This window comes from Puccinia triticina, chromosome 10A (assembly GCF_026914185.1).
Source record: "Puccinia triticina chromosome 10A, complete sequence".
NCBI classification, from domain to species: domain Eukaryota; kingdom Fungi; phylum Basidiomycota; class Pucciniomycetes; order Pucciniales; family Pucciniaceae; genus Puccinia; species Puccinia triticina.
Genome location: NC_070567.1, coordinates 4,614,519 through 4,632,930, shown reverse-complemented (window position 1 = coordinate 4,632,930; position 18,412 = coordinate 4,614,519). Strand labels below are relative to the sequence as shown.

Below are 18,412 nucleotides of genomic sequence, written 5' to 3'. Positions count from 1 at the left end.
TCTGATCTTAGGATTTATGGCTGCCTCTTGTTGGACTCTTGTAGTCTAGAACCCTGCGGAATAGCCTTGATTACTATTTCATATTCAAATCCATGTCTCCCTCTGACTTCATTCAGTATAAATATGTAGTTCATTCTTATTTTCTTAGGCCCTGTTTGGCACTGATATAAATATAGGTGATATAATTGCTGATTAATTCAACAGAAAATAGGATATTCAACATAAAGCCTCAAATTTTTTGTAGGCAACCTACAGTGCTGGTCTCTTCAACTGTGAACCCAGAATCAACTTATCCAGACATCTTCAGCACCATAATACCATTATATTGCTTCATATTGGTCAAAAGTGATACAATGGTATTATGGTGCTGAAGATGGCTGAATCAGTTGAATCTGATTACAAAGTTGAAGAGACCAGCACTCTAGGTTGCCTACAAAAAAAATTTGGAGGCTTTATGTTGAATTTTCTATTTTTTATTGAATTAATCAGCAATTATATCACCTATACTTATATCAGTGCCAAACGGGGCCTTATTCATTATCAAAACATCCATATATATACTTGTTGAAGCTTTGACCGGAGGTTGAGGAGAAGAGGAAGGACCCGAGGAAAAATAACCCAGAGGGGCTCTGAGGGAAAGAACAAAAGGGGGCCAAGGAAGCCCTCAAAGAGGGCCAAAAGCTGCTAGCTTGCGTGGCGGAAAAGCGCTCACACTACAGGAGGTTGTATTCTCTAGAGACCTCAGGGAAATGCGCGCAGAAAGCAGATGATTTTTATTTCTGTCTAAGCCAGGGTTACATCAGCTATTACAATGGAGGGGCTAGATTGTGGGACAGGTCAGAAGGTGAAATTTGGATATGCAATCTGGAGCAAGAGAAAACAAGTGACAGTGAAGGGAGGGAAAGGGAAGAAAAGAGAGACCGGAGAAGATGGAATTTCAACAATACTCCATATGTACAAGAAATATACATCATTGGTTCTCCTCCTGATCTGAGTTTGACCACATTGTGCCCCCTTCATTGTGAATTTGTGACCATAGATTCCACTCAAAAACCCTCATCCTCATTTGTCTTACGTCTTTGACCCTAATTCTTTCAGTGGCAAGCAAAGGATAGTTCAAGAGATGTTGATCAGGAAGCCTTTTAAAGGTATGAGGAGTTGAAAGCAGAAAGAAATAGAGATGGCCATTTTGCACCCGCTGGCGGGTACCCGCCACCTTTCACAAGGCAACTGTAAGCCCTTTAAAGTACCCATGGCGGTGTGGGATGTTTAATCCTAGTAACAATTCAAGGAATTCACTTCACAACAGCCCTGGGTACCTGCCAGGGCACACAGTTGCATACTGAAAGGTGGCAGGTACCCGCCAGCGGGTGCAAAATGGCCATCTCTAGAAAGAAATGCCAGTGTTGACCTACAGCACAGCCCATATGTGTCATTGTGTGGCAGGGAGGCAGGGCTACATCAAAATATGTGAGTTCAGATGTTTTTTTTTCAAGAACATTAATGCACCATTTATCAAAGACAGGGCATTATAGAATTTAAGATCAAGGGTCCCCTGACCACAAGCACAAATAATTAAATTTCCCAATGTGAACGGGGCTTCTTGCAAGAATAAATGTTTAAATGACACCTGCACAGGAATCAATTTCTCAACCGCTATGGTAGGCTATGGTACACTGTATATACATATTGGGTTTTTTTGTGACCCATGGCTGCGTGCCCGCTCACCAGGCTATCAGGTGGTCAAGTTTGTCTGGTGGGGTTTCTGTGATTTTGAATGGTATGCAATTTGGATTATGCAATATTGGCTGACTGAAACTTTCCACCACTGTATGCCCGAATCGCCTCAGAACGGTCAAAACGATAACACAAAGCTGGTGCAACGTTCGGATATTCAATCGCCACCAGCATGCCCAAGCAAAGCCTGGGCGCACGAAGCCAGCAGTTTCCAGTATTGCCATCGACGTCGACCAACAAGGATACTACTCCTGCCAAGAGGCCCAGAGATGAATTCATTGATACGAGGTTCAGGGTCAGTAGCCCAAATGATTGAATATATATTGTGTGCTGATTTTGTGTCTTCTCGGATTAGTTTGCATCGGCGGCATCAAAATCCAAGAAATTGAAACCCAGCGTATCCAACCTCGTGTCTTCTCATACTGCGCTTGCCTTGGAATTGGAGGAAAAGAAGGAACACGAATGTCACTTCACATCCGCTTTACAGACCGCCTCACTCGACAATCTATCTAACCCATTCAAACGACTTCACAGGATTATCGAGCCCCTCACTCGGAGCTTGCCGTTACTAATTTACCATCAAGAACAAGTCGTGCATGCCTGCTGTGAAGCCCTGATCGTGTCCGAATCGCCCACCTCCGCCGATCAGTCTCCATCAGAAATAAAACTTTCGGGGAAAACCAAGAGGAGCCAGTCCTCGGACCTCGAGAAAGAAAGGAAACGGCGTCTGATTCAAGCGAAAGAAGCCGTCGATCTCGTTGCAACCAGCGTCCTAGATTTATTCGTGCCCTTGATCTTAGATCTTTCAACCTCATTGCTCACGCCCTCAAAGATACCTGAAAACGTTGGTCGATGTCCATTCGAAGAACTACTGATTACACTACTTTACTTCATCAACTTGGCTGATGTTGAGCCGATCGCATTGTCCAAAGCCTCCGAAGTCATCGTTCACCTTTTCAAAACGTTAGCGAAGGACCTCACCCCATCCTCACAATCTGCCGACAATGAATCCGAGGAAAACTTTCAAAGACTCAAAAGTATCTGGAAACTGGTCCGAAATGCGCTCGGTGCGCCATTGCCGAACTATCAGGATCTTGACAAAGTGGATGATGAGTCGCCCGATGCCGAAGAATCCGACTCGGATCTTGAAGATGATGTGGATCAGGCTGAAGAGGACCTCCTCGATGAACTTAACAAGTCTCTTATAGAACCCAACAAACCAATAAACGCAGAAAACGCGGATATCGATTTACCCGAATTCAACGAAGCTGATCAAAACGATGAGACGAAACCACCGGATGACCTGACTCCTGATGGCCCTAAAGAATTCCAGTTGAATCAACTCGTCCATCAGGTGCTCAAGTCGACTACGCCTTCAACTCGGAGACTCGTGGCGACCTCGTTTTCTTACCTGCTTCGTAAAAAGGGGATCTCAGAGCCTCTGATTAGATTGATGCTGAAAGATTTGAATACGATCGAAAGCGATGAGATTGCAAAGCATGATAATCTACAACCAAGGAAGCAAAAGATCCAGGCGGCTCGCAGGGGGACTACTGTGCGGTCCTTGCTCGGCGAAGAGCACGGTGGTGCTCGTGTTTTTGCCGAGGGGATCTGTTTGGCCCTAGGGGAGACATGTAAAGTAAGCTCATCTTACAATTGAGCCCACTTATCAGCTTTGCTAATATCCCGCTGGCATGCAGTCTGTCGATCATCGCTTACACTCTCGTGCCTCGGCTATCGTAGTCGCCGCCGATTCGCAGGTGGTCGAAATGAGCCTTGCAGCACATCACAACGCTTCTCGGCAACCCGCCCTGATCCCAAGTGTTCTAAGCTCTTTATTAATCTCGATAATCCATCACACCACTGCCGAATATTTTGAGCCACTTCTAGACTCACTTACCACCAGAGCAACAGAGAGGCTAACTGGAATAAACTCTCAAGGTGCCCCGAATATTGCCGAGAACAGCTTAGTGGCGCTGGAAACATCCATCCATTGTCTGGTAACAGTGTCCGGTGTTAGAAATGGTTCCAGATTATCTTGTAAGCTCAGCAGAAAGTTTCGGGTCTCTTCATTTCTATGCTGCATAACGTACATGCTAAATTTTTTGCTCCCGATGCAGCCACGAAAAAGCCAACCCTCCTCAAGATACTCTGCTCTATGCTTGATTTACTTTCCGACAAAAAATTTAAACACACAAGCTCGCTGAGTTCCACTACTGCGCTGATGTCTTTGAATTTGTTAAGTTCAATCAAAGACCACTCAGAATTTCTCAGGGCGCCGGAGAACCGCAACGTACTGGACAAGTTATTTGAACTTCAACGTCGACCCCTCTCTATCGAATATGTTTTCAAGCTGGCATCATCCCTCCATCGATTGAACTGGCCATTGTTCGACGACTTTTTCTTACCCAAACTACTCACCATTATCCCAAGCCAACTCTCGGATTCAACTTTACATTCATCATCAGAGTCTACCGCAAGCCTTCTGTCTGATCTGCTATCCACCCGAAATGCTAAATTGTTCGGCAAGGCTTTTGACGTGATATCCAATAAAGTGGAAGAGGCGACAAAGGTCATCCTCGATCATATTTTAAACTTCCACTTATCATCGCCCAACACAGCCCTCGAACAACCACCCCAACCGACGATGTCCCTCCAAGAATGCTATGATTGGATTTCCATCTCATCGATCTTACCCACTGAACATATGACAGTCGACCAAACTCAGATTGAAGAATGGTGCCAGCGAGTTCTCGCGATATCACTTTCATCTGATGAAGATATGTCCGTGGGCCTTCGAAGAAAATACATTTCCGACTATGAATCCGGTGCTCCAATCAACCGAACCATGCTGTTATCCACAATGATCAACGTGGCGCGCCGCCTCTTTTCCAAACAAGAGTCTCGTTTACGTCTCATACTACTAGATCGTCTGCCATTTATCGTACAAGTCTGGGGGTGGCATCGAGGGATTTTGAACACTGTCCGGGACATCTGTAAGGATGTCCAAAATTGGTCGGTTCTTCTATTTTTATCTTCAGTTTGTTGGCTCGTTCTGATTGCTTTAATATTTGGGCTTTAGCTCTTCCATTTCTGTACCATTTGAGTCTATGTATCAGCCGCTGAAAGCTGCTTTATTATCCGAAAGCCATGTTATCCGCCATCTTGCGCTAGAGATATTATTGGCTTCTTCGCCAGCCGAATCACCTTTGGAAGCCACGTTGAAGCAGTGCTTGAAGGTTGAAGACACTCCGCTGCTGGTTGAAAATGCTCGAATACGCCAGATGCATATTCGCAAATTGGCGACTATGGCTCAGGCGAATGGCGAATCAGTCTCATTATCCCATGTTGTCGACATAACACAACGTGTTCTGATCGGTAAGAGCTTTTGTCAGCGTTACCACATGTTGGGGGGCTGCTAATCTAACACTTGATTTTTTTCGTGCAGCGCAACTGAAAGTACATTTCCAGCCAGTTTGGGAGGAATCCATTCAGGCACTGACAAATCTAAATGGAAAGCATCAAGCTAACTTTTGGACATTGGTTTGGAGTCAACTCGATCAGTGTCTTCGGGATGCCTCAGAGATTTACTTTACTCCTCGAGTACAAACCATCAGTCACACCATCGGGGACCAAAATGATTTATCTATCTCAACTTTTACGGATCAACCAGAGTTCAGGTGCACTCACTTGGACAAATTGATAGATCGTTTTTCTTCCGACTTTCGGAGTCTTACTCTTATGGCTGCATCCGAGGTATGCATTGTCTTCGTGCACTTGACCTACTTCTGTCATCCTAATCTGACCGACTGGCATACTTTCTTAGCATCAATCCCTGGATTCTCGCCTTGACATTCAAAGCTACGAAGCCCATTTGGTGGATCTCTTATCTCGAAATCGCGTGATCGCCGAAAAACACAACAGACTGATCATTGAGGCTTTCTTTACCTATTGCCAAGCGAAAGATGAGGATCTAGAACAAGGACATCTCTTGGGTAGATCGGCCAGAAGTCGGTTACGTAATTGGCTTCGGATGTTCTCTAAATTCACCAATCCGAAGGCTTTCCATCGCGCCCAGGAATTACGGGCCGCATTTTATGATCTATTAGCTGATCCAGACTCAGACCTACGCAGCTTGTCTTTGGAATGCGTGTTAACATGGCAGGATAGCAGTCTTTTGCGACACCAGGATGATTTTCGGAATCTCTTAGACTCGTCCCAATTCCGGGACACCCTGCTGAAAATGGCTCACGCAATTGAAGATAATGTTTTGCCTGATCATGAACGAGATGAGGTCATTTCGGTCTTCACTCGCATTCTTTTCGGAGCCTTGGTTGTTTCTCCTGGTCGTTCCTCGTCCTCTCACACCAAAAGTCTGAAGAAATCAGCGATTCTTTCCGCCTTCAAAGGATGCTCGACTCAAGAGATAGACCTACTCATCGAACTGATGCTCCGGCCACTCGCATCTTCCGACAATTCTCAAAGTCTGTCAGCTTCCGCGGTCAAAAGGCAATTGGGCTTTTTATCTCTGCTTGGAGACGTGATGAAAACATTGGGCCGTCAGCTTGTGCATCGGTGGGAGGATTTGCTGAACCAGATAATGCAAGTTGTTCAGCACAGCCAATCGCACCTACAAACTTTGGTCAACGATGCGCACTCGCAACGCGTCTTTTTAGAGAGTCAGCTCAAAAAAGTTCGAGTCCAAACTTTACACCGTCTGAACGATTTTTTCCAGCTGTCACCACCAAGTTTTCCGTTCGACAAGTGGATCAATTCAATGTTCGACGTGCTCATCAATCCGAGACTACCCACTTTTGCCGCAGAAACTGCTCAAGCTCCCTCTGCTCTTCTAGAGATTTTTCTTACTTGGTCTAGTCGGAAAGATTTGATGCCGCTGTTAATTCATTACAACTCGCAAGTCCTTACCTCCGTTTACCAAACACTAGCAGTTGCAAACGTCAAGGCCCCTGTCGTCAAAACAGTGATTGCAATCCTTGAAAACATCTTGCGCAATCTCGAGTCGCATCCGGATGAACTTACAGCAGAGCAGTACCTTAAACCCTACTTCGATGTTTTGCTTCCTAACCTGGCTGAATTGTTGAGAAAGGCATCGCACTCAAGTTCCTTGACCACGTCCATCTCGCGACAACAGATTTCCCTCTTGTCTACAATCTCACCGTATATCAACGAGACTACCCATTCCGAAAGATTTTGCGAACTCATCTTGCCTCTCCTTCTCAAGAATCAAGTCATAGTCCCAGAGCATATCCAAGCCGATTTGCTCCATCTTTTATCTGGGTTTTTGTCGACAGCTCCCCAGGTGGCCTCTTCGACTTCATCCTTCAACACTCTATCGAAGCTGCTGGGAACTGTTATGAGTCGAAAGGGCAGAATTTCCCTGGTTCGCGCGGTTGATTCAATTTGTCATCATTCCACCCACTCGATCAGCCCGAGAGTCATCAAGCTTTTGCAAGACTTGAATAGCTTTTCCACAAAGCGAATCGACGAGCCGGACTTTGAAAGAAGATTAAATGCATTCTCTCAACTAAACAGTCCCGATGACAAATCGAGCGCAGCGCTGACTCCAAAGGAATGGGAACTACTCATTCAGCACTCATTATTTCAGATCCGAGACCCTGATGAATTGAGTTTACGAGGAAGTGCCGCTTCAGCTCTATGTACCTTCTTGGCACTCGCTGAATCTAATCTAGATGATGGAGTTCAAAAGACCTTGAAATTAGTCATGCTTCCCGGCCTTAAGAAAGTGCTGAGCTCAAAGCTCGAAATAATTCGGCAAGAAGCTCTGACTGTTTTCGCTTGTGCGGTCGCGAAGCAATTCCCTACCGTCTCTGAACTTGAAGAGATGCGGTGCTTGTTGGTCGACGGGGACAAGGAAGCTAATTTTTTCCTCAACATCTATCACATTCAAGTTCACCGAAGGATTCGAGCCCTCAGACGGCTGGGTGATGAAGTAGAAGCTGGTCGCCTGAACAGCAAATGTCTATTGGATATTTTTCTTCCCCTCCTCGCACATATCTTCCTACCAACAGATTCTTCGAGAAGTGATCCCGACCTAGTGAATGAGGCGATTCGGACGATAGGTCGGATCACCAAAGGTTTGAACTGGTCGGCATATAACTCAGTATTGCAGTTTTATGTTAAACTCATCCATAAACCCACAACGGTCAACAAAGTAACGGTCCGAGTCGTCGTTTCGATCATGAAAAGTTTCCATTTCAATCTTCACGATAAATCAGACCCGGCTGGCACAAGAAACCTCACGTCTGCTCCAGAGCACGCCCATGGTTTTGTTTCGGCCAAATTGATCCCCTCGTTGATCAAGTTTATGGAACAGCAGAAAGAGGATGGACCAGACGAGAGTCTGAGGATTATGATCGGGGAAGGCGTGGCACTTGTGGCTACATTCCTTCCGGAAAGTGCCAGTCAAAATGCGATATCAGGCATCATTTCATCCCTATCTAATATTCTCAAGTCTACTCATCAAGAAACGCGTCAATCAGCTAGAGCCACTGTAGGAAATATTGTCACCCTATTGCCAGCATCGTTCCTTGCGCAAGTTTTGAAGGATTTGAAGGCAGTGCTGCTTCGAGGACCACAGTTGCATATTTTAGCCCACACGACATATACCATTCTTTCTCGGACTAGCGAATCATCGAAAAAAATCGAAATTGACTCGCAGGCTTCCAAAATACTAATGTATATAGTGATTGATGATCTGTTTGGGCAACCATGGAGAGACCGGCAATCCAAGGAACTCAAGGCAAAGACAAAATTTAACGAAACCAAAACCTCTCGGTCGTTGGAAAGTCTTCAAATGATTATAAGCAGTCTGGCTAATTCTGATATCTTGACGGATATCTTGATTTCCTTTCAACAAGTATTGGAGACTACGGGAGCCACAAAAGCTCTGAAACAGGTCGATGAATGTTTTCATCGGATCTGCGCCGGCATCGTAGCGAACAAAGAGAAATTCGATGCATCAAAGATCTTGAATTTGGCAAGCAGTCTAATTTCTGAGAACGTTGAATACTTGAAAGATAAAACTCAAAAGAAGAAGTCATACGTCATCAACCCCACTGATCATCGAGTTGTCCTATCGACGAAGTCGAAAAATTACGACGGTCATTACGCTGCCAATGCTCATCACTTTGTCAGCCTGGGTCTCGATCTTTTCAACACGGTCTATCGTCGAGCTGTTTTTGACCTGCACAGTCCTCAATACCTTCCAATGATTGATAAGCTAGTTAGCGTGGTCGGTAACACTCTTTATACCCATAACACCGATGTCCTAGCTCGAGGCCTTAAAGTGATGAGTATTCTAATCAAGCTCCCCCTCCCTGAGGTCGAGAGGTCCGCCACTATAATCGTCCGCCAAATGCTCTCGGTCGTTAATCACATTGGAACATCTCAGTCCGAGATTTCCCAGGTGGCGCTTAAATCCTTGGGCACGGTCATTAGAGATTGTAAAAAAGTGGAATTAACGGAAAAACAGCTAACAGACCTGTTGAAGATGATTGTTCCTGACCTCGAGGATCCCGATCGTCAAACCACGTTATTTGCACTGTTGAGAGGAATCATGAGCAAGAAATTCATGGCTCCCGAACTCTACGATTTAATGGACCAGATCCTCAGATTGCTGGTTACCGCTCAATCCAACCAGGTTCGAGAGATTTGTCGATCAATTTTTTTGCAATTTTTACTGGATTATCCTCAGGGTAAAGGTAGACTTTCTGGCTCCCTTCAATTCCTCGTGAAAAATCTCGCCTACCAGCATGAGAGTGGACGTCAATCAGTTCTCGAAATTCTCAATGCTATCAACATGAAGTTTAGTAGTGCACTGGTCTCTCAGAATTCCGATCTGTTCTTCGTGTCTCTGGTGATGAGAGTAGCCAATGAGAATTCAGTCAAATGCAAAGAAATGGCAATCGAGGTTTTGAAAGTCATCTGTCGACGGATCGAACTCCAGAAGACCGGAAAGTACTTGGATATGTTACTGACTTGGAGTCAAAATAAAAACGGGCCAGTGGAGCTACGCAGAACGGCACTACAACTTATAGGCGTCGTGGTCGAAGTCCGAGGAGCTGAAGATAAAATGAGACTTGCAAAAGTGCATTCTGTGATCTGTGATATACTCGAGAAAATCGCAGTAGACTTCGTGGAAGAGGAAAGCGATGTCACATCTGAATCGACTGGATTAGATTGGCAAACAGTTTATTATTCTCTCCAAGCACTTTCTAAACTTTACAACATTGATTCCAGCCTCGTGTGTCACCCGACGCCTCAAAACAAGTTCTCCGAATGGAGTGCGATCCAGAAGCTCTTATTGTTTCCTCATGCTTGGGTACGCTCGTCCGCAGCCAGGTTGATCGGCACCTTACTCTCCTCTGGCGTGGATGAAAAACTTTGGCTATTTCAAACAGATAACTTGCTCGCCATCGCTCAGAAATCTAGTCTGCAGCTTCGTAGTCAACACTTAGATGATGCCTTGGCCTTGCAGATCGTCAAAAACCTTTTCTTCCTACTCAAGACATTACATCAACGTCTCAAGCCGGATGCCCCGGGATCAAGTGTGGATCCTACCTCGGAAAGATCTTCCCCGGCCGATCAAACCGAAATCTCTTTGAAATCTCAACCCAACCCCGACAACGAAGAGGTCGATGAAGATGATCATTCCGATTCTGCAGAGGAAGAGGATGATGAGCATGAAAATCAAACTGTCAAAGGCCCAGGAGCTGAATTTATTCGCCTGATCAAGAGGCTGAGTCGGCAAGCAAGTATCGCCCATGCGAAGCGTCCTAGTGTATATTCAAGTGATGCAGTAAGTCTTTGCCCAAACTCTTCCGCCACCACTCCCCAAGTTTCACGCGTACTAATTCATGTTATTGCAGGGTCAATGGTCTCTTGAGGCAGCTTCCGTATTGAGATGTTTTGCCGCCTTAATCAATCATCTCTCTGTTGAAGATTTGTCCGGAATCCTTCGGCCATTGATGATTCCAATCTTCCGGATAATCGAAGATTCTAACATAAAGGACCCTCAAATGCGTATGTACCCGCTTCTAAGCCCTATTTGTAGTATATCAATCTCAAACCATTTTCATATTTATTGCATCGACAGAGGAACTGCAAAATCTGGCCAAGGAAATTCAAGAGTTCCTGAGAGATAAAGTTGGAACAAATAAGTTCTCTCAAGTTTATGGTCAACTTCGAACCATTGCGATCGAGAAACGACAGGCCAGAAAGAAATTGATCGCTTTGAAGGTTAGTCCATTCTTCGCAATCTCTTCATGCGGAATAATACCAACTCAATTTTGTCTTTTTTTCCTATTTAGGCTGTTAACCAACCCGAATCAAGCGCTAAAAGGAAAATTTCTAGATCTGAATCTAAACTTAGAAACAAAAAACGTAAACAAGAATCGTTTTCTAAACAAAATGCAACATTTGGGAAATCGTCTTTGAAAGCCAGCCGTTCTTGAAATTGTATGTATCTACATATCCACCGAATATCTTGATTTTGTTCCATCTACTCCGTAATTGCTTTATCATTTTATCATTTTCTCTACTTTTTCATTGTCTCTAGCACTTTCTCTATCATCTTTTCTGGTCATGACTCTTTTCAAAACTCTCAGTTGTAGAGATTCCCATGTCTCCATTTTTTCATTTTCTTTCTTTTCCTTTTGACATGCTAGGATCAAATGAGAACAACTCCTGACCACCTTGTGCTATTGAGATGAAAAGAAAAGTTGAGTTTAGCTTTAACGATTTTGTCTCAGTACATAACCATAGAAAGGTATGTGCGGTCTCGTAAAAACTCCATCCTAGCTCAAGCTTAACACACGTACACATGTCAGCGGGCCAAAGACTCTGGGGCCCTTTCGTCTAGACGCTGCAGACGCCAGCTCCATCCGAACCGTTCCACGCCGGTTTCTTCGCTCCTAATCTACTTGCGATCAGTTATCTGAGACGCCCCTCGCTCCGACTTATGGATCAAGGAAGAACTTTAAAACAGACGCCGACGGAGACCTTCGGAAATTGTTTTCCGGCCGGGGAAGCACGCTGCGACCCATGCAAACCATGGCACCAGCTATTATCAAAACAGGAAGAACTGTAAAACAGACGCCGACGGAGACCTTCGGAAATTGTTTTCCGGCCGGGGAAGCACACTGCGACCCATGCAAACCATGGCACCAGCTATTGCCATGGCTCGCCCCGATAAGAATGTTACAATTCTTCTGAAACTGAGCACCAGTCTCGCTCTGTCTCGCTTGACTCCAATTGTCCGGGTCATGAGCTAGGGCATCGGTTTCAAATACATAAAATACACAAGCTGCCTATTACAAAAAAGCCTGGGCAGTAGCTCTTCCGTATGGTTCTGAACACGCGACCTTTTTTCTAGTAAAACGCGATTTAGTAGCCTTTTTGTAACTGGTTCTTCAGTCTCACGATTTTAGATTGAAACCCAGACCAAAGGAACAGAAGAATCAGAGAAGTAGCTGGCACAAGGGATTATCCCAAGTTAACCAAGTTCCCGGAAGTTTCATCCGATGGCTTGAAGCGGCTCCCTACGGGATGGCATCCTCCATCTGTTTTCATGAGGGACCATCGTGTCAAGTTGGAGGGATAAACAATTATCAGGAGAAGAACAGGCAGAATTGTGTTATTGTAACACGGTCCCCGTGGATTACATTTCGAAAGTCGGCATTGTCACGTGTTGACGCCAAGTGCGATTGCTTTGCAAGCTTGAAACAAGTCAGGCCCATTGCTCCTGAGAGCTCATGACGCGATGTCAGCTTACTCCCAAACAAAACATAATCTTGGAAATGGGCTTTAAAGATCCCCCCTTCCGCCCGCTCTCAACAACAGCCATCCAATCCATCATTACGCCTTTCGTCACTCTTTAGCGTCAGAAGATGCGATTTACTGCGTCTAGCGCAATACGCCTTTCAGTTTTTATCTGTCAACTGGCAGATGGCACCCAAGGAATGCACAGAGTCCGCGTTTTCTCCTCGGCTGACAGTTCCTCGGAGGGAGTTGGCAGTTCCTGGGAGAGAGTTGGCAGTTCCTGGGAGGGAGTTGGCAGTTCCTCGGAGGGAGTCCGCGATTTCCCGGCGGCTGGCAGTTTCTCGGAGCTAACATGGGGGTTCAGAGTTCCAGCAGGTGAACCTGAATGTTGGATTCCGCCTGTAGAACCGTGTATCAATCAATATCTCGAAGAACGCAAGCCAAGGATTTTTCCTGATGCTCACCGTATGTAAAATAACCCCTCTCATACCATAACCCCTCCAATACATACTCCCTCACTTCTCTTCGCATCACAAAAACTCTATGACCAGTCTTTCAATGTACTCCTAAAACAAGAACTGAGACATGATTTGTTTTTTTATGATACGGATCCCCAGAAGAACTTCAACGTAAGCCTCAAGATTGTTCATCAGACATCCTGGACTGTCAAGAACCTTGCTGATACTCATATTTTCTTGCCATGCCTCTCTTTCTAGCATTACATCCCAAAATATCTAGAAGCGATGCATTAATGACTCATGTGGATCACAAGACTGCGAAGCAGCGTTAGTAATGATCCATATCTTCAAATGTACATGCGAGTAAGTGAAAGTAGGAAAATGATTGCTGATTCTTTTTTGCACTCTTTCTGCCCCCCTGTTCTCCCCAATTTGGTCTTCTCCGATTCTCCTTGTGTGGCCTGGTTGGCTCATTTTCCCCAACAGTCGGTACATGGTATACCAAAAGTAAGTTCTTTCGTTGAAAACTGAATTCAATTTTATGCTTGAAGCTAATAATTTGCACTTGGCTCAGTCACGATCAGTCATGAAAAATTGCCCGCAGATGACCCACGCAGGATTTTCATCACGGAAATATGGCGCTCGGATGCTCCACTTCATTATCAAACTCACTTGATAGACCTTGTGTTCAAAAACATACTGGATAGACGTAATCTCTTTGTCACGGACGCTCAAGCCAAGGAGTGGCTGGGAGTCGTTGCTTATACTCTGCGCGAACATCCAGCAACAGCATCCTTCGACAGACCACACAAAGCCGTATCTGCCTTGTTTGGCCTTTACAGCCTTCAGGTGAGGTCCGCAGAACGACCGGTACTTATCCCTTATACATCGGCAATGAAATCGTATGCTTGGCATATTCTCGGCAAGCACACGGACTTTGGGCCCCAAAATTATTTAACATGGGAACATGGTTCGTTTTACCATTAAATATCTCTTCCTGGTATTCCATGCCACTTGTTGTACCTTTTTCACTGAACCATGTGTCCCAAATTAGCACTCCTTAATCCGGATGAAGGATTTGGACCAGAACTAGGTTTGTAGCTCTTTAGCACTGACGCACACATGAACTGAACCCATTGGTATTGACTTTTGGCCATCATTGAACTCTCACTGCCCAGGCGAATGGGAAACCTTTAAGAAAAACTTTCCCGAGATGGCAAGGAAACTTCTCGAAGGCGATAAAGCAGTTTTCGATTACATACATTCTATTGGAAACAGTTTCGACTCCATATCGGCTCATAAGAGGGTGGCAATCCTGGCTTTCTTTTATCATGCACTCAACCAAATCAAGAACAAAAGCGCCGATTCTCCCATTGGCATGATTTATATGTTTATTGATCATTATTATGATAATCTTCTGAGTCACGAGAAAAAACTCATCAAATTCATACGAAATGGCCATTAGATGTTTACTTGCATTCAAACCAACAATCAGAGTCTTTTATTCAAAGTTACCCATCTCCATAAGTGTGGAGACCTCATTTTTGGTGTTCATGCTTGGAGTCGGACCTGGATTTTTTCCCCACTTTGTTTTTTTTACTCTTGTCAAATATCACCACCGCAAATTGACTGCAATTGTGTCAGTTGTGTTCACTGAAACCAGCTAGTTATAACAAATAAAAAATCCTCATCAGCTCTCCGCAATTGGTGTTTGCGTTGTCCCTGAGCTGCATGTCGCGTTTAAACTCGGACATTATTCAATTCGTTGTTTAAGTCTATGCATCACATTATGCATATGACGTGTACATCGGACATCGTGTCGATCAATTGTTTCCCGCACATCTTCCCCGCATCTCCGGCAAAACTCTATTCCATTCTTATCCGCCGACAACTCTAATCTTCCCTCTTCTTACTCGCTAACATCCTCGTCAAACAAATCGTTGATCCGATTTAGACTCGAAGTCTTTCACCTTCTTTCCCAGTTCAATTCCAAATTGAAGACTCAATAACAACACTCGCCAACTTTAAGCATCCAGGAGGAGCTAGAAACAGTCTCTGGGCAGGCTGTTTTTGTTGTGATCATTCCTGCTGTTTACTCGTCACCGTTGTTGTAGTTGTGTCAAGATTTCCGCTTGTCTGCGGTTCATCCTTTGAGGTATTTTTTCATTACAAATATTCTTATCCTTCTATCAGCTAGTTGAACTAACCGTTGTTATATTTTTTCTTTCAAAAAGTGTATTACTTTTATTGAGTTCTTTATCTATAACTGTTACAATAAAGTAATCTACCTACAATTTTTACGCTGCATTCCATAGAGATCTACCCTCTCACTTGACCTAGCGTCACATTTCTTAAAACACATCTTTTCCTTTGCCATTTGATGCCGGAATTTTCATAGGACTTTTGATAATCAGAGTCGGTGGTTTCAGATGAGTCTGACCAAGTTGAACAAGCTGCAAAATTCTAACAACAGACACAATGAAAACAAAGTTCCACAAATACAAGCCTCCCGATCAAGCCCAAGATGCCACTTATCATCACCAAGGAAAACACATCACACCGATATTATTCTTTTCAATATGGAATATTGGTTGGCTTGCATCCAGATTAAATGTCTCTCGAAGCACCCAATTTATCACATTCATTTCCACTTCCCCTTGAAAGAACATCTCAACCAGATATTTGGATAAAATTTGCTGTTTTTCAAGCGCTCGGGCCAAAGCTGTCAAGTATTTTTTTATGTTCTTTTCAAGTGGTGAATAACCAATATTGGCATGCAACCTGCTGGTTTTGCTATTCCGCAGAGATCACCGTATTGATATCAGGTCTTGTTGATTACAGTTGGATCGGCAAGAGTTCTTGTAGACTTGTCTTGGCTGGGCTGAATCCGACATCAATAAGTGAAGCAGATTTGTTTAATTGAATTTCTATGTATTCTCTGCGTATCTGGTACGTACATGGAATCCCACCTGCATTTGTTACGTGCAATGTAGATCAGAGGAAAGTGTCTGCCATGTCGGGCGTGAGCAAGCTCGCGCTTCTGGGAGCGGAGCAGCCATCTGTTAAGTTCCGCTGTAAAGGGATACAAATTCAGGAATGTATGGACACACTATGTGGAGAGTGAAGATTGAGTAGGGGTTGTAAGTTAACATGCAATGCCAAAGGGAAAGGAGAGAAAGTATGGATGTATTTTTTTGAAAAAAAATCCGAGGGGTGTTAAGCAAGACGAAGCAAAATCTAGATTGGCCGGGAGTGCACTGTGTATGTATATGCAAGTATGTAGGTGTTGTACAAGACACAAAGTGGTTGAGGGTGAGGCTCAAATTGGTTTAGTTTTATGAAGAAGGGCTTGAGAGTGTTTGTAGACAGATTTGAGCGCTAGAGCACCGGGTCTACGGAGGGAAAGTCCGGCCAGAAGACTGACTGACAAGAGGAGTAGGGAGTTAGCCTGATGGAGTAGGGCGAGGTTGGTTGGGACCAAGTAGACCAAGGTAGCGATGCCAAGGCCGACCTGATTAGAGGCAACGAGGGCGATGAGCCTGCTAAGGTTGAGGGTTGAGCGTGGGACAAGATGCTTGTTCTTCTCGATAAAAGCCGCCCAACTCAGACTACTGATAAACGTTAGCGAGCCGAGTACGCGATGGTTGAATTGGACCGTCGTCGGATTCTCAAACATGTTCCGCATCCAACTCAGGTCGGTTACTCCTCCACTTTCTTCGGTAGTCACAGCGCCCTGCAGCTTGCCTCGGTTCGTATATAGCTCCGAAAATAGCTCTTCCTGTGGTGGGATCCATCGGTCACCCATTTTGGGGAAGGTGTTGTAGACTAGTCCTGCATCTAGACCTGCAACAAAAGCGCCTATTTCCCAAATTTCGTTTGGTGTTGAAAGAAAAGACAAAAACAAGTTAGATCAACCTTTTTTCCCTTTTCCGTCATCAGAAGATTCTCTTCCATGTTGAGCGCGATTGAAACTGACCAGATCCAGCGGTTAGGAAGATGAGACCAGTGAGAGAGCCGATGAAGAAACGAGCTCGAGTGGGAAGCTTATCATTGAGGAGTTGAATAGACTCGATTGCAGAAGAAATCTGGAGACGATTGAGGTGATGGAAGAGAGGGCGATCAAGGACGGCGACTTTCCAATCACGCCAGAGGCCGCCTGCGAGTCTGATACAAGCGGAATATACGGTGAAAGCCATGAGAAGATGGGCGGCCAGACGATACTGAGAGACCCGGGGGACACCATCTCTCTGATCAAGTTCTTTCTGATCCAAGCCGCTTTGGACCATGTACCAGCCCAGGCCACCTTGTAAGCCGATCAAGCTACCGATACCCGCCAGAGACCATCCCGTCTTCTTCGTTCTGATCCAACCGAAGCGGATGAAGATCGGGATGGGCAGGAGGAAACTCAGCCCGATGAGTCGGCCCATGATTCGGTGCGCCCATTCCCAAAAGAAAATCTTCTTGAACTCTTCTATCCCGATCGCATGGTTCAGCAGCTTGAATTCAGGTGTGGCCCGGTACTTTGCGAATTCCTTCTCCCAGTCCTCGGCGTTCAACGGCGGGAGGATGCCGCTGACGAGGTTCCATTCGGTGATAGATAGGCCTGATTCGGTCAGCCGAGTGTAGCCTCCGACGACGACGATCGTGAAGACGAGTCCGGCGACGAAGAGAAGATGTTTCGAGATGATCGGCGGGGACAGGAGGAGCGCTGGGTTCGTGGATAGACTGGAGTTCGCCCGAGAGAATGCTAGCCGGCATCGGTCGCGGAGAGTCGGAGGGCCGGAGGGTCTGGTATGCTGGGAGAGCGAGATAGAAGGGGCTCGTTGGGGAAGAGGGTTGGATGTGAAGGCTGGGAAACGATGGCGATGGGGATTGAGGGTTGAGAATGGCCTGGGCTTGGAGGTGCTGGTGAGAATCCTTCGTGAGACTGAGGCGAGTGTCGATGGAAGTAGGAAACTGGACATTTTGGCGCAGGGCTTTTCTTGGTGGGCGATGGCCGCAGCTGGGTCCAGCCATATCGGAGCTCATGCGCCGCACCCAGGGGAGACGCAGCAAGCACAGCAGTCGCATCCCCACACTTACATATCTCTCAAGTCATCCCCACCACTCTCCTTCCTCTCATCACTCCAATATCTGTGCTGATTAGCCACTGTTATGATCCTGGGCAAACTGGTTATTTCAGATGGTATGTCTGAGTCTTCCTGGTCAGCGGTTGATTGTTAGTGTATCCAACCAGGGGGAGGTTCAAAAAAGTCACAAAACTTTAGAGGTAAATCAATAGACTATATGAACAAAATTTTTAATTTTCAGAATTCTATCCTTGATTATTTTTTTAAAAGGTTCCGTGACTTCCTTGTGATTGTTCCTGCAAGCTCGCAAGATGCGGGGTCACAATCTGTGAGTCCGCAGGGCGCGGG

General features: G+C 45.3%; 3 protein-coding genes across 3 annotated transcripts; 2 read left to right on the top strand and 1 right to left on the bottom strand.

Moving 5' to 3' along the window:
• Positions 1–1,909: 1,909 nt before the first annotated feature.
• On the top strand, positions 1,910–11,231 carry PtA15_10A444 (uncharacterized protein; the record flags this gene model as incomplete). The annotated part of the gene is made up of 10 exons (XM_053160620.1): positions 1,910–2,032; positions 2,093–3,376; positions 3,438–3,777; positions 3,858–4,752; positions 4,820–5,115; positions 5,186–5,493; positions 5,564–10,576; positions 10,647–10,800; positions 10,874–11,016; positions 11,088–11,231. The coding sequence occupies 10 exons, from the start codon at positions 1,910–1,912 to the stop codon at positions 11,229–11,231; spliced, it is 8,700 nt and encodes a 2,899-aa protein (XP_053024576.1).
• A 1,434-nt stretch (positions 11,232–12,665) lies between these two features.
• On the top strand, positions 12,666–14,460 carry PtA15_10A443 (uncharacterized protein; the record flags this gene model as incomplete). The annotated part of the gene is made up of 7 exons (XM_053160619.1): positions 12,666–13,002; positions 13,155–13,166; positions 13,254–13,322; positions 13,482–13,502; positions 13,570–13,965; positions 14,050–14,088; positions 14,174–14,460. 7 exons carry the CDS (start codon positions 12,666–12,668, stop codon positions 14,458–14,460), a joined length of 1,161 nt encoding a protein of 386 aa, XP_053024575.1.
• A 1,854-nt stretch (positions 14,461–16,314) lies between these two features.
• Positions 16,315–17,959, bottom strand: PtA15_10A442 (uncharacterized protein; the record flags this gene model as incomplete). Its single annotated transcript, XM_053160618.1, has 2 exons — positions 16,315–16,853; positions 16,972–17,959. 2 exons carry the CDS (start codon positions 17,957–17,959, stop codon positions 16,315–16,317), a joined length of 1,527 nt encoding a protein of 508 aa, XP_053024574.1.
• Positions 17,960–18,412: the final 453 nt, after the last annotated feature.